Source organism: Anopheles cruzii, chromosome 3 (assembly GCF_943734635.1).
Source record: "Anopheles cruzii chromosome 3, idAnoCruzAS_RS32_06, whole genome shotgun sequence".
Classification (NCBI taxonomy): Eukaryota; Metazoa; Arthropoda; class Insecta; order Diptera; family Culicidae; genus Anopheles; species Anopheles cruzii.
In genome coordinates this window covers 72,509,092-72,524,388 of record NC_069145.1, presented here as the reverse complement: position 1 = coordinate 72,524,388, position 15,297 = coordinate 72,509,092, and the positions used below count along the sequence as shown (strand labels likewise).

The 15,297-nt window shown below is 47.9% G+C and overlaps 4 protein-coding genes across 4 annotated transcripts; 2 read left to right on the top strand and 2 right to left on the bottom strand.

Moving 5' to 3' along the window:
• Window positions 1-2,509: 2,509 nt before the first annotated feature.
• On the top strand, window positions 2,510-2,830 carry LOC128270931 (vitelline membrane protein Vm26Ab-like). Its single transcript, XM_053008356.1, has one exon. It carries the CDS (start codon window positions 2,510-2,512, stop codon window positions 2,828-2,830), a length of 321 nt encoding a protein of 106 aa, XP_052864316.1.
• A 6,200-nt stretch (window positions 2,831-9,030) lies between these two features.
• LOC128272968 (ATPase inhibitor mai-2, mitochondrial-like) lies at window positions 9,031-9,918 on the bottom strand. Its single transcript, XM_053010861.1, has 3 exons — window positions 9,770-9,918; window positions 9,413-9,548; window positions 9,031-9,342 (listed from the first exon to the last, which is right to left on the bottom strand). Exons 1-3 carry the CDS (start codon window positions 9,814-9,816, stop codon window positions 9,208-9,210), a joined length of 318 nt encoding a protein of 105 aa, XP_052866821.1. The 5' UTR covers window positions 9,817-9,918; the 3' UTR covers window positions 9,031-9,207.
• A 195-nt stretch (window positions 9,919-10,113) lies between these two features.
• On the bottom strand, window positions 10,114-12,863 carry LOC128272676 (nucleolar transcription factor 1-A-like). Its single transcript, XM_053010539.1, has 6 exons — window positions 12,579-12,863; window positions 12,108-12,517; window positions 11,932-12,050; window positions 10,963-11,865; window positions 10,766-10,891; window positions 10,114-10,671 (listed from the first exon to the last, which is right to left on the bottom strand). The coding sequence occupies exons 1-6, from the start codon at window positions 12,652-12,654 to the stop codon at window positions 10,332-10,334; spliced, it is 1,974 nt and encodes a 657-aa protein (XP_052866499.1). The 5' UTR covers window positions 12,655-12,863; the 3' UTR covers window positions 10,114-10,331.
• A 1,425-nt stretch (window positions 12,864-14,288) lies between these two features.
• On the top strand, window positions 14,289-15,002 carry LOC128270930 (uncharacterized). The gene has a single exon (XM_053008355.1). It carries the CDS (start codon window positions 14,289-14,291, stop codon window positions 15,000-15,002), a length of 714 nt encoding a protein of 237 aa, XP_052864315.1.
• Window positions 15,003-15,297: the final 295 nt, after the last annotated feature.

Here is a 15,297-nt window from a genome sequence, read left to right as displayed (position 1 = left end):
ACACCTCATTGATAATTATGATGGTCGCTTCGAAATGTGCTGTTTTGTCGTATTTTTCGTATTCACCGACACTTACCACTTCCGGTTTTTCACTATCCACTTTCACTCTCGCTTCGCTTCCTGCTATCGTACCACCCACGGCGCAGGCAATCGATGAATGAAATCAAATCCTCGTACTCGAGGTTCGTAGCGGCGAACTTCGTAGAGGATGCACCATCCTCACGAAGTCATCCATCCACGTCCTCACTTCCTGGCCAAGTGAGGAAACACCAACCAACAAACAAAAGCGGTGACTTGAGTTAGGCGAAATTATTTCATTTCTCATCACACACTACACACATTTCACACACGGCGTGTTTTCGGATCCCGGATGCCGGATGAGCCGTCGTAGGAAGCTAAATTTTTGCACTACACGCTATAGACACACACAGTTCACGTACGATACACACTCCCGGAAACGAAGATCGCAAAATTAACAAAACAAATGAAATTTAGTCTACGCTTTGGTGGCCTTGCTCTGCCGTCCAGTGGGGCCTAAGAAATGCCCGTTTTTACAGCACAGGTGGTTGCCCTGGTATCGGCACGGTAGTTATTTCAAATTCACAAACGGACAGACAATGGAATCGATGCGTGCGCGAACACAGGCACGAGAAAGAAGAGCACAAACTAACCAAAAAGATCCGGGGTACACAAATCGTTCATCGGTGATCTCCAAATACTAATCACTTGATCACTCGAGAGCACAAACATTGCAAGACGCATTAACACTTCACTTGCGCCATCGTGTTTGGTGGTATCCTTCTTAATTCAACACGGCGGCTCACGAGTCCTCGCATCAAGTGGTTCAAGCGTTACTACTACTACGGGACCGGAAGAGTATCCTACGACCAACGGGAAGTCCAAAGTCCAACCGTATACTCCGAGTGATAAAATTAAACTGATTCCGGCGACAATTTTACGTCGAAGTGTGACTTCAGTACCAGTATATCCCTTCGATTTAGGGTTTTTTTGCCGCTTGTCGCGTGCCCAAGAATGGCCGAAGCAAAACAGAACACAGAAATTCGTGCGACGCTTCGTTGCTATGAGTGTGTGTGTGGCGGCTCTCGCCGACAGTGAACAGTGGAGAAATTATATGCGAAAGGCGGTCATATTTTATTTAAGAAGAATCTGCGAACTTTTGCATATCAGGAAAATTGAAATAGAACTAAGTTTAGGGCCACTGCTATGTATTGCCCGAATGAAAGAAATGAAGTGTGTTCTTAAAATAAACCTAGTCCGTGTCGGATTAACACGGATGCAAGACTTACTGGAAATAGTTTAAAATAACCTAAGTTTTAATTGTAATAAACTAATCTACGCAACATGGAAGGCTAAAGATTCGGATTTTTCATAGATAACTTATCTATTTTGCGAAAATATATATAAAACCCTCAGTTTTACAAATTGATTCATGACCACCATTTTCCCATAGTCGACGCTTCGTTGCTATGAGTGTGTGTGAGTGCGGTCGTTTCTTCGGCTCTCGTTCGGGTCGCGAACGAAGCTTTCGGAGCATTCGTGCGCTCGAGAAAGAAAAACTTGAAAAGAAAACTGCTGATTTTTCCACAATTTTAAGAATTTTAACTTCTAACGAATTTAAGAAATTGGATGACAAATTCCTGTACATGCATATGGATTAGCATAGCCAAAACAAGCTAAAGTTTTAGAGTTTGAAAGATTCTTCGTACTGCCGTTGAGACGGAAACATTGGTCTGCAAAACTGAATCCTAGAAAATAATGAGTTAATAATCCTAGGTCGTAATGGGTTGTGTAATAATTCTAAAACCAAATTCCCTCTTCCATAGCTTGTTACACGAAAAACGTAAACGATCTCCGTAGGATCACGTGAAGGAAATAACATTTTCCGTAAAGGGTAAACGGTACCTGATTTAACATCAGATTAATTCGTTTGATCATATCCTGTCTTCCTTTAACCAACTTACATAGCTGCGTTTAACCGCGAAACGTTCTGTTATCGGACAAAATCGGGCAATCGGGTTATCGGGCAAAAGGACAGCTTCTTAAGATCGCAACCTTGATACAAATCTTGTCCCAATTCTCTGTGGGGTACATCTTTGGCCGCCTCTTCTACGAGCGCTAGCATTGCCCAATTTCAGCCCTGTCCGTTCCACATTTTGCAATGGCCGATACGATCACCTCGGATGCGTCAGAAGACGGTAACACGCGTCTCTTAACACCGCCCGACAGCGCACGGTGTCCTCCAGACGCGGCCTCAGCGGCGGACGTGATCGGGTTGGAATGTTAAATTAAAATCACACGCAGTACGCACCATTTTTTGTGTCGCCATAGGCAATACGGTTAATTGATGGGGTTACTCCCTCCTCCCTGTAAGCACGGGTGGCCAATTCGACGACGGGTATAAATGTTGCACCTGGATCCAACCAGCGACACAGTTCGCACAACACAGCAGCACAGCTTCAGTCGTTAGCCAACCGCAATTCTATCCAAAATGTTTGCCAAAGTGATCGTTTTCGTGGCCATCGCTGTTGCCTGCGCCGCCGGAAAACCTCTGACCGCGGCGGTCGTTGCAGCCCCAACCGTCGTGACCGCTCAGAGCTCCCAGTTTGTGTCCCGGAACTTTAACGGATTGGCCGCGGCATACACGGCCCCGGTCGCTGCCGCATACACCGCTCCCGTCGCTGCCGCTTACACTGCTCCGGTCGCTGCCGCTTATACGGCCCCATTCGCCGCTGCCTACGGATACGGTGCCCCTCTGGCCGCTGCTTACACTGCCTCCCCGTACGCTCCGTACTACCCGTACGTGCTGTGAAGAACCGATCCAACGCCGATCATGGGGCACTATTGCCATTTGTTAAAATAATCACCATCCCGTCGTAAAGACATTCAACTGGTTGTAGCACTTCCTTGGCGCGTACTGCAAAGAGAAAGAAAGTCCATCCCCTGGTCACCCTACCGGCGGGGTTTGCCGTGCCATCGCCGTGGCCTTGCCCCTGGTCTGTTAGTAGTCCTTGTCCTGTTGCTCCCGAGTTCCCGTTGAACAGTTTTGCTGGCATTGAACGCACTTGCTTTGAAGTGCAAGATGGCGTCCCCGTAATGGCTTCCCACTCCTGTGTGTTGTGTCCGGAGAAAGATTTAGTGTCCCCCACGTTTTTCTTCGATTTCAAAAGGAAACTCCGGAAGAGCCAATGTTCCTGAAGAAGAAGCTCCGGGGGTTTCTCAAAGAGAATTCTAGGAATGGGAATTTTAATGTACCGTAGAAGTGGAAGAAAAGGAAAACCAGTTTCAGAGGCCACTGCTGACCCGGAGTCCAGTCCGGTGACAATTGCGTGGTAAGCCTCGCAGTACTTCGTCTGTCACGTTGCACGGAAGGAGGACACTGAGTGCAAGGTGTCTGTCCCGCGTTGACCTATTTTCACAAACTATGTGAAACCGATAGGCCAACCGTCGGATGCTGTTTCTTTCGAATGGACATCGGAAAGGATCCGTTTTCTTCGTTGCTTTCCGGCCTCAAAACAAAGATTCTTCCCAGATTTGACTCTTAGAGCATGTTGTAGAAAGTCCCACAGATGATCTGCTGTAATTCGATTGCCTCAACCTGCGTTGTGTTAGGTATCATGCCGAATCGGTTGCCGAATCAATATCGATCATTATGCAGTTCACGATATCACAATCATCGCAATTAAACCTGTGGAATGTGACATACTCGCCACAGAAAGCGGTCCTTCGCACCACAACTAGACTGGAGTTCGATTGGTCTCATCATGGATGCTGGACATGATTCTGTAGCAGCGCCATTCGATGTCCATGCAAATATCTGTAGGGCAGAGGTCGAATCTCATCGATCATCATTCGACCAGCATTGGAATGTCGGTGAGTTATTTCGATATTTTCACACTCAACCGGGTCCAGCGTGCCTCCGGCAGCGGAAGAACGTCTACCGTGAGACGATTAACGTCGTTCGTCCGGTACTGCTTCTCAAATTGTTTTCTCCTAACCGACCAAAGGACCGGATCGATCGACTGATGCTGCTGCGTGCGGCATTCCGCCCATTCGAACGCGGAAAGCGATGAGATGGTTGAAAGCGGAAAACGGATGGTTGCCATCTTGGTGGCATGGCATGGTCCCACACCGCAGGCCCGAGAAATGCCAACAATTCTCATATTTAATATTCATATCCATAATTATGCACGGTACGTTGCCGGGCTAGGTGCTAGAATGTGGTGCCATCCACCGGATGGCCATCGCGACACACGCTACTCCGAGCCGAGGTTGGACCGATCTCGCTCGCGGGACCTCGAAAAGGGAAGTTTCCCCCCTCATCCTCCGTGTACGTGGTTGGCTGACGATGCCACCGCGAAAAGAGTGGAAGAGAAAATGCCCAGGGTTGCTGCATTCCGCCGGTTGCGGAACCGGCGGGGACCTTATAAAATGCTTTTCCCGGCGTTTTCGTCTCGGGTGGCTGGAATTGATCGGAGTGACAACCGGTGCTTCAATCGAAAAAAGAGGCAGCGGATGTGGTTCCGTTTTCCGGTCAGCCTCCCGGTCAGCCCGAGGACTGGCTCAGTATTGCGTGCGTTCCGGTTGCCGGCCAGGTACGTGGCGTAAAGAGTGGTTGCGCGTGTCAGCAAAAAACCCAATAAGGCATCCTCTGGCATCCTGCCGGCCGGCCAGAACAATACACACACACACACACGTTGTCGAGTGCCGTGGACCAAGGACAAAAGAAGGGAGAGAAAAAAACGGAAGTCGGAAAACCTAGAGACCTACCAAGCTAGGTCAAAAAGGCTGCGTGGAAGACAATGTCGGGAGGCATCTGGTGGCAGAAGATTGAAGAACTCCACGCCAAAGGACGCGTCTCTGGGACGCTTCCCGATCCACGATGCCTGGCTTCCGGTTGAGGTTTATAATTGCACCAAGAGGCAAAACTGGGGTATTCATTGCTGTGCAAAGTCCAGATAATGGTCCGGGAATTGCATGTGGCGGCCATTCCAAAAGTATCGTGAAAAGCATTCAATGTTTTGGTTTGGATCTTCTAGAAATAATATTATACATAATACAATAATATTGATAAAGAATTCAATTAAAATCGACTAATGATGGTATTTTTACTAATGATGGTAGTTGTGAAATGTCTTTTGAACATTATTAATATGGTTGTGGCATCAACTAGACATTGGTGGAGCCCTCCAGATATTTAATTGCGCACCAGCCATGTGTGAATTGTCACACTTTCACGCTGCACAAGGCATTTAAAATCGTATTCCGCAATCCACCGAGGCCACATCCATCATCCCACTGCGGTGGCTCGGTTCCTGCCCGGGAGTCTGAACTTCCGGCGCTTCCTGCAGCCCCGCGCGGGCACGGCTCTTGGCAAAGAACTTTAGACGTCTACAGTAAAAAGGCACGTCGGAACACTGTATCGGGTGAGCGCGAGATAATGTGCTACGTTTTGTGCCCGTTGGCTCCTTCAGGGGCGCTCAGGTCAATGAACCGTACGTACCGGGACTCCAGGGATCCTTCCCTGGCTCGTCGGTCCTGTGGCTCGATTCGGCCATCCGTCAGACGCAACACGCCGAGACACAGGGACAGGCTCCCCACAGGACCCACAGGACGAGACACACTGGACTTAATTGGGGAAGCCAAGCCAACGAACCGACGCCGTCGAAGAGTGATGAGCCACACGACGGAGGACAAGCCCACGCTTCAATTTAACCGCGCCACGGTTCCCGAAGCGAGCGGTTTTTAATAAACGGTTCCGAACGTCCGAAGTCCCAGACAGGCCCCGCACGATGGGTGTGATGGAGTAATGTAATAAATTTACGATTAAATTACAATCGTGATCGAATTACTGAGCGAAAGAGAGAGGCGGCAAAAAAGGGGTTTGATTTGAGGACCAAGGGAACCGGTTCTGCGGGAGGCGTGCCACGGAACACGATATCGGGGTTTTTGTTGAACAATTTGTGGAAAATTCTAAATCGCCCCAATCAAAAACTCAGGCCTCAGACGGCGTGAAGTGTGGCTCCAATTAATGGTCGATTGATAGTCGCAACTGCGGTGTGACAAACGTACGCACGCAGCGGCACAGGGGCACATTCTAACTACTCCACGATCCGCGCGGTGCTTCTCGTGTTGCACTGAATTGGGTCACGCGCCTCGGAACGGTGCCAGATTTATGCGTCGTCTTTCGGGGCTTGGCGTGCACCGAGTATGCTAAGGCGCAGACATGCGTAACATCGCTTGAACTCTGCCCCTGCGGGGTGAAGTAGCGGCCAAACGGAAAGGATGGCAAAAGGGCAGCACCAGAACCCAGACCGGAAGTTGAAGCGGTCGAACCGAACGGAAAACAAAAACGGCGCGTGAAGGGACAGCGAATCGAGCGAAGCTATAAAACTGAAAAGTGTGTAAACATAAAAAAGACAGACAGCATAGGAGAGAAAAAAAACCTATCAGAATTATGGTGCGTGTGATATACCCTGCGGAGGGCCCACGGTGGCCACCATTCCGGGACAATTATGACGTAAGCCGCGTACGGTGAGCCGCCGAGTTTATTGGCATCCCCGTCGTAATCGGCCGACCAACAGACACGGGTGCGCCCCGGCCAGACCGGGGACCATGCCCTCGTGTCTGCAAAAATTTACATTTCCACGCCGGGGCGCACGCTGCGCCATTCGTCAATTTAATCACATTCGGGGATTTGTGTTTCGAGTTCCCCGGGCAGGGCAGTTCCTTTGACGCTGCACCGGCCAGGTAATAAAAGCCGTCCAAAGATTTCCCTAATTACTCGAAACACACGTAGGTTGTTAACGGCTGATGAGGTTAGAATTTGTGAGGGAATAGTTTATCGTCCTACAGATTTTCTTGTTTTTCGAAATTTTGTTAATAATCTGTTGAATAATCTTTCGGAACTGCGTCGGAGACACGCTCGAGACCGAGACGCGAGCTCTTGAGAGGGAAACGTGTGGGAAACCACATAGTATTCCAGGTACCTTGCGCGGGCGTGCTGGTCATTCCAATTAATACCGCACGAGTCCTTTCTGTTGACAGAAAGGATTACAATATATCGACCAGCTCCGAGCGCTCTGCTTCCATCGGACTCCACCGTGCTGCAAATGATTGGTTTTAATTATTTTCAAGTCCTCGGTTGTAGCGTGCTGGCCCCGGAGCGACGCATCAATGTCGATTCCACACCGTGACCGCGATAAATTTCTGGTCACGTTTTACTTCGGACCCGACGATGCCATGCGTCGTTGATGGCTCTATTTGTGGATAGTTGAGCGCAAGTTGCACGTGCCCGCAGCGGGCCGGCCCCGTCCCTGCTGGAGGAGAATCAATAAAAGCACGCGGATGGGCCAGGAATTTGGGGGAAGCAAAATGAGAGAAAAAAAACAGCCCAGAGCGACTCCGAGCCTGAAATTCACCCCCCAAAAACGGTGAAGGCGGTGTCCTTTCCCTGGGAAACATTCACGAAGGGTGATTCGGTTCGGGGTGTGTGCCAACTCCGGCCGAAACACTCCTTCGTGCGCTGTGGTGGTAGCGACCCTCTGGTCGATTACTTAATTTGTTTTATATCGACAAAGTTGGGCACATGGAATAGGGGACGACGCGGTGTAGTGATTTAGAATTAATCATAATTCAAACGACGGCACTCCGAGAATCTATGCGACTGCCGGTGGTGCTCGCCGGTGGAAGTTTTCGTGGGCCGAAAGTGGACAAAACTTGCCTCACGGGATCTTCCAGCACATTAGCGAGCCTTTTGCATTAACCTAAGTGTGTAGCGTAAATATCCACAATTGGTTCCTATCGCACTCGCCCTGCGTTCGAGGGGGAGCTCGCAATTCGCTTCGCAGGACCCACTTATCGTCCGTGCCGAGCGTCCTCGGCTGGGATTGCGAATGGCGTCGAATGGCGAGGGAAACGTTATTTAAATACCGTCACATACTTGACATAATTTGCTCACATGCTACGAACTAGGCAAGTAGTTCTAAGGACAGAGCCATTCGGCACCCGGAAGCAGAATGGTTTATCCCGCCTCGGTTGGCCTTGTTAGCAAATGCGCATTCTTCTTTCTTCCGGCAGTTTGTTGGCCGTCAGTGTGGTACCAACCGGAGGAAGTTCTAGTGGTTGGTTCCACAACCAATCTAATTCCCCACGCAGGATGTTTTCTTGTGGACAATCCATGGCAGTGGTCGCTTCGTTGGTTATGATGCTATGCATCTAGAAGAGTAATATCGTGCTCCTTTTATTGCCACACTTTGTTGTTAGGAGGAACCTGCATGCATGTTGAGAATACAGAAAAGAAGATGTAGACAAATATTTTAAATGTTATAGAAGTGCGTTACCTAAACTAACAAGCTAGCATTCGGTGTATATCTGCAGTAGCATTAAATCCTTCCACCTTGAAGCTGAAGTCGTTTCCTAGCAACCGCAAACCACAGGGGTCCTCCAATGCATATCCTTAATGCTACTGTACGAACATAATGCTCGAAACGTCGTTGGTCACAGCCCTCGCAGGGCTCGAGGTGGGTTTTGATGAATTTTAATTAATACCACATCGTATACGTTACGATAATGACCGACGAAAGATTTTATCGGCCGTCCCGTCGACTGTCGCTCACACACCCTGTCGCATGGTCCCGGGGGCCACAGGGCCCCAAGCTGATGGCCAGTTTTTGGCAGTAATTAATTTGCAGTTCAGCTCCGCTCGCTTACCTTCGGTTACCAACTACGCAACGGACAATCCTATAGATGTTGAGCCCTGCTGGCGTTCCAATTCTAAGCCGGTCAACTTAAATAATATTTCGGCTGTGTATGAATTGTTTGCAGTCACGTGACTCAATGTAATTGGTTAGCCGTGAGCTCATCTGCGCAAAGGAGGCCACGGAAATAGAATACCTAGCGGCAGCGGATTTTTTTCTATTCTAATGCAGTTCGGATGTGTTGCAGCCGAACGTCACCGTCGATAATAATCAAAACAAAACGGAACGGACAGCTGTCGCGCGGGTCTACGTCGTGTGAGTTTGTAGCAATATTTATTCTAATACCCATCAGAAGGCACCGAGAGCGATCGCGTCTCGTTAGTTACGTTCGAAGAAGAAAAGCAAACGAAAACCCCGTTCCTTGGTAGACACCAGTACCTCCACCATAAGTAAATACCGTGCTACAGGCCCTGCCGAATGATCCGTTGGTTCACTTGCTGCTCTTCAGCTCATCGATGGCTTTCTTATGGCGCTCGATCGCTTCCTCGTGGTGTTTGATGGACTCCGAGTGGAAATCTTCGTGATTGATCACCTGCTTCTTCAGCTTGGCCAACTGCTCCTGGCGCTGTAAAGAGATGCGGCATGGGGATTAATTAGCACATGATGTTACGCCGTGAACGCAACCGTTGGCGTACCTGTTTGTAGAAGTATTCCTCCTCGTGGGCTACCTCCATCCTGCCGAACGAACCACCGGCATCACGGATCGATCCGCCGCCACCGCCACCCTTGCCAGCACCGCTACCCGCCTCACCAGCAATCATACGGGCGATTCTTGTGGGAACAGGCGAAGCGCATAAAATGATTACTATTAATACGACGGTTCGCCAACGTCTTTAATACTATCTTTTTGGGCGAGGCTGATAAGATAGGCAAGTCCGTAGGCTCCAAGCAGAGGACGATTTCACGGGCATTTAGCACCTCCGAGTGTGAGCCGCACCGACACTTGTTGATGTTACAGGGCAAAGTAAAACGAACAATTTAATTTCACTCACCTCATTCCGCTCGGAAGCACGCATCCGGTTTTTCGCAAAGATTGCATTGTTACAAGCACACAGCACGCACAAACAGATGAAATGTAAAAATGGATTTTTTCCGACCACAGATTTTTACCGGTATTCGTCTGTTCCCTCCGAACTGGAGTGAACCGCGTACACTTCCAGTGTTGTAGTCTGAGGATGTTCATCGCTCTTGACAGCTGCGGCAGGGTTGTGCTGCACTCTGCACGTAGGTAAACAAAATGTTCACGAACGATATTAAAATCTACAAATTCACAGTTTTGTAATTGTGGTTGAATGGAATGAATAAAATTAATTGCAGAACTACCTGTTACCGTACAGCGAGTGTCTTTTTATTGTGGTGTTTCGATAGTTCTAAAAACAAGTTAGTACAGTATGTTACAATGTTTTCAACATACACAAATCTTTTCATGTATGCTGGTAAAAGGGTAACATAGAATTCATTTAACGCGCTTACGATCTGCATTGCCCCTGTGTAATTGGCAGTGAAACAAAGGAAATTCTGAGTGGTAAAACCTAACCGAATCCGATCCGAAATCTAGTCCTCGTCGTCACTGTCCTCTTCGTCGCTGCTGCTGTGCGGTTCCATCTTGGTGCTGTTCGCCAACGACTCATCAAAGTCTTCCGTTTCACTATCGTCTTCGTCCGCACTTTCCTCCGCTTGATCCGCTTTCTTCAGCTTGGCGACGTACTTTTCGATCTGATTTTTTGGAAGGGTCTTGAAAAACACTTGCAGATCTTTCACGTACTGCTGTTGGGCCGCTTTCATTTCTGCTTCGATCGCCTTCCGGCGATTGGTGGAAAGTTTCTCGAACGCTTCCTTGTGCTTGCCCTTTTTGCCGAGATAATGAGTTTTTCGGAAGTACTCTACCACGGTCCTGGACAAAAAAAAGGAACAGAAAGCAAAAGTAAGTCACATGAATGGTTCACGGTGTTTGGTGGTAAAACGATCCGGATGATAGGTTTACGTACTTCGCAGGAGCAATCGGTTCATTAACGGGCGCTTTCGATTTCTGTGAGGCACTGCCACTGTCAGAACGTTGCCCCTCTTCTTCCGAAACCTGGGCACGTGGCTTATTTTTTGATTTGTTACTAACGCTGTAATGAAACAAAAAAGGCTCGTTACAAGAAACAGGATGCGGCTTGCTTTAAACGGATGGAAAACTTACCTATCGCTTGACTCCTCCGCAGATTCTTGCCGCGTGGTCTTATCCTTCTTGTGCTTTTTCTTCGGTGACGAGAACGAAGGTTCCATCTCTTCCGCCGCCACACGTTTGGCTGGTGGCTGTTTCACTGGGGTTGGGGTTTTCAAGATAGACTTCAAAGGTCTGCTGCTGGCGGCTGGAGTGGAAGGCACCGGCGGCAACTTTTGTTTGTCTTTACGCTTCCCGGTCATATTTGTGTCGTGTGTTGTGGATTCGGCAATCGGTAGATCGGTGATATCGTGCACAGATACGTTCCTGCGGTGAGCAGCTGAATCGGTGGCATCCTGGTGCCCGTGTTTCTTTTCGCCATTGTTCGATGTTGCGTCCAAATATGGTTGTAGAAATTGCAGCTCTTTATTGCGTTCGCTTTCCGGTAGCGCGTCGACGTATTGCCGGAATTTCTTTACAAACTTCGCACGCTCTTTGCGAAACTCCAGCTCCAGTTCGAGACGCTGCACTTTGGGCAGCAGTTTGTACTCTTGCATCTTTTGCTTGCGCCACTCGGTAATCGGGAGCTGAGAATCGGGCTGGGCATGAAACTTTAGGTAATACTCGCAACAAGTGCGTGCGAATGTTTCCGGCTTTCCCGCCGCCTGATCAAGCAATTCCTTTTCCTTTTTGTTCAATTTCGATTTATCTCCACTGGCGAATGCGTATCGAATGAACTTCAGTTTTGCCGGAAGCTCCAGCGCGTCCCACGCTTTCTTGATATCCGAACGGCTTTTCGTTGGGTCGGATTCTATTTGCTGATCCTTGAAAATATTGTAAGGAGTCACTGCAGATGTTTTTCCCTTCGACGGTTTGGCGTTAGCCGACTTAGTGGTCTTGTTTTGGCCTGCAATCTCCTTGGCCTCCGGATTTTGTTCACTGCAAGACAAAGTCAGAATAATCGTTGTAACATTGCCAAACAGTAATGGCACCGATCGCACTTACTAGAACTTCTTCAGCTGGTCCTTGTAGGCCTCCTTTCCATCCAGTACCATTTGATTGTATTTCATTTTTTTCTTTTCCGACAAGATGGCAAAGTCCTGGCTCATAATTTTGAAAAGATCCTACAGCGGAACGTTACCGATTAGCAAACTGTAGAACCATCTCTGTGCATCACTTACCGTGCGTCCCGGGTGGCGCTCTTTGTACGAATTGTATTTTTCCCTCACGAAGTAGTTGAACGCCGACAGAGGATTCTTTGGTTTTTCGGCCGTGATAGACTTCTTAATAACACTGGGAAGGTCGGCCAACAGATCCGACATGGTACGGAACTTGCGCACTTTCTTCAGCAAATCTTTCGTTACCTTCTCCACACTCTGCGGCGAGTGACCATCGAAGGCAACGCGTTCCCACTCGATTGTTTTGAGGCGCGTGTCGTACCTTTTGTTGTCATTTTTCGGCAGAACCGCACGCAGCTGCGACTGAAGCTTCTCATATTCCGCCAGCGTCCAGTTTTCTGGTTCTCCACCAGTTCCCTCCACATCGCTATCTTCGTCAGCGTCGGTCGCGTACTCTTCGTTGTCCGAAGGCACTGCAAAGCAATCGGTAAGCGTGTCATTTTGGAAATTGCGAAACAGACGAACATAACTTACCTCCTTCAAATTTTCTCGAGATCCGGTCGGTTCTACCGTTCCTTTCGACCGCAACCGATAGTGAACGTTTCCGCATTGTGAACGAAATTTGTTTCGATTTCAACAGGTTAGGGTTCCGCGCTCTCGCGTTGTCTTCCAGTATTGCGAGCAATACCCAGCAATTAACGATTCTAAGCGATTACCGGCTAATAATATTTCTAAGAAAATGGCCAAATGGTCGTAATGGCAAGATTGCAACACAACATTAAACACACAAACTCTTTTTGTAACCAAATATTTCGCGCCGTCCGCACGTTGGCGGACTTTTGTTGTGGCGTCTACGAAAAATGATGAACGTCAGGGCTGAGTATAAACCTTGACTCGATGACAGCTGCTCGATGGCAAATTGAAAAGATAATTTCATTCGGTGGTTCACTTGTTTTTAGAGTGTCTCATTCGTAGGTTTATTATTTAAACTTACAGCTGTGTTGAGAACGCGACGATTTCTAATCTAGCCTCATAAGCAATAAAGATAAGCTACGATTTCTAAGAACGTTAGGCCCAAGCCATAGAACGCGATCGACCGAGGGGTCTTAAGAATCATAACCAAAGAAAGTATAGAAACCATAGCGTGGGAGCAGCTCACATCTTAAAATATCCAGAAACCGCGTTGATCCAAACTGCATCTTTAAATACATTGCAGGCAAGAGTAATCTAAACATTACGATAGACAAGCGTAGGAAACATATGGCCGCAGCATAGGATATAGATCAACCGAACCGAACCGAAAATAGACCCAATAAGGAGACCACCACCGAGTGCCCCATTCGCGCTTCCTCGACATCTAAAAAGGCCGGCTCGCGGTCCGCTGCCAACATATAGTGATCAAATAAATAACCTACAAATATAAAATTAGCCCCTCTCGTAATATTGGCTAAATATATATAGAAGATATAGAAGAAGAAGATTAGACGAGCCTAGGCTGCGTACATGCTTCGAACTTAGGCTGCGTACACACTTCGAACTTAGACTGCGTACACACTTCGATTTTAGGCTGCGCTACAGGAGGTCTACAGCTCTAACAACGATGCATATCTTAGTAGACATTCATTATCATTTCATCAGGCTGCTGTTGTATTGCTTAACATTATCTCTAATTTTATTTATTAGTTTTTTTGTTTTAACACGAAATGTCAAAATGTTGTTTTTATGAATTTAACCGATTTTTGAACCTAACTTTGACACTCGGAACCTAACATCCATGTTCAAACCTGACACCCGAGTCAAGTTGCGACAATCCCGAAAAAAGCCGAGTCAACTTGCGAAAATCCCGAAGGTAACTCACAATTCATCTGGCACTCCTCGTTCCTACCCCCTCGGACCATCAAGCTCGCGATTCCGCAGAATCCGGGTGGTGTCGTTTCATTCGCTCCTTCGCACATATTTGTTCCTTTCTCGCTCTTCCCACCGTAACGGGCAAAGTAACTCACAAATTCATCCGTCAGAACAGAAACAGAACGCACTGTGGGGAATTTATATCGAATAGGTGCACATATTTAAAAATTTTTAATCTAATGCCTTATGAATGTAAAAAATTGTATGAAATGATCGATGGGCTGAACCCATTGCGTTTTTGGGAATTTCATTAGGCTGCTGTTGCGGTTTGATTTTGCTCTTGTCCGACAGACGATTTTTGATTTGATCTTGTCCAAAGAAGATAAGGCCAAAAACATGGCTGTCAGTTGTTGTTTTAATAGGATCGACTACTTGGCTCGTCCACGATATGTTCACGCTAAGTTTTCTCGCCACGCGGTGGTTCCTCGCAGGCAAGAGACCGAAATTGTGCGCTCGTATAAAGAACCGTATGCATCGCGACGCATCCAGCAATTGGCTTTACCACGGGTCCGGAATCTATTTGCCGTTCACGAGGAATACCAACAACTGTTAGCGCCAAAGCGCCAGGAACAGTTGAAGAAAAAGATAAAGCAAAGTTCCACCACCATTTACTCTCAGCTGGCGGGCGTGGAGCTTCCGAAAATTAATGGTCCAAAAGGCATGTCGCCGGATGAATGGCAAAGACATAAGGATTGGTTGGAATTGCGTGATTACCAAGTTCTTTCTTCGTTATCTTTTTCAGATTTGAAAAAGATTCCTTTCGTCAAACCAGCCGCCCTGAAGGCAACCGCATCGGAGCGTACAATCAAGCTTGCCGAACCCATCGAACGACGACGGCGAGCGAAAGGAAAACAAGTGGAGGAAACACGCATTCCGGAGAGTGCCTTGAAAATTCAAGCATCGGATCGACTATTAGAGTTGGCCACGCCGAAACGCTACATAAATATGAACGAAAACCTAGGCAATACGTTCACAGTGCGCCCAAATGCGCTCAAAGCGAAGGCTAGCGATCGTCTAAAGGAGCTCGCTAAACCAAAGGCGAAAAAATAACGCGTTGAGGATTGGACCATGAGAATCGTGTATGGCCGAGGGCAAACTAAATTGTTTATTGTCGTCCAGCAAGGATACAGGAGCTACAGCCGAGTGCTACCATTTGGAGCGGTATGGGATATTACAAAATTAGATTCTTACAAATTTAAATTCTTTTCAGATCCAAAGAAACGTAAGACCACAACGGGGGAGGACGTGTATTCACTCGGCTTCGAGAACTACACCGAACCATTGAAGGTTTTCCTCAGCAAATATCGAGAGGTAAAGTGCACGAAAATCAACCTTTTTTCTCATG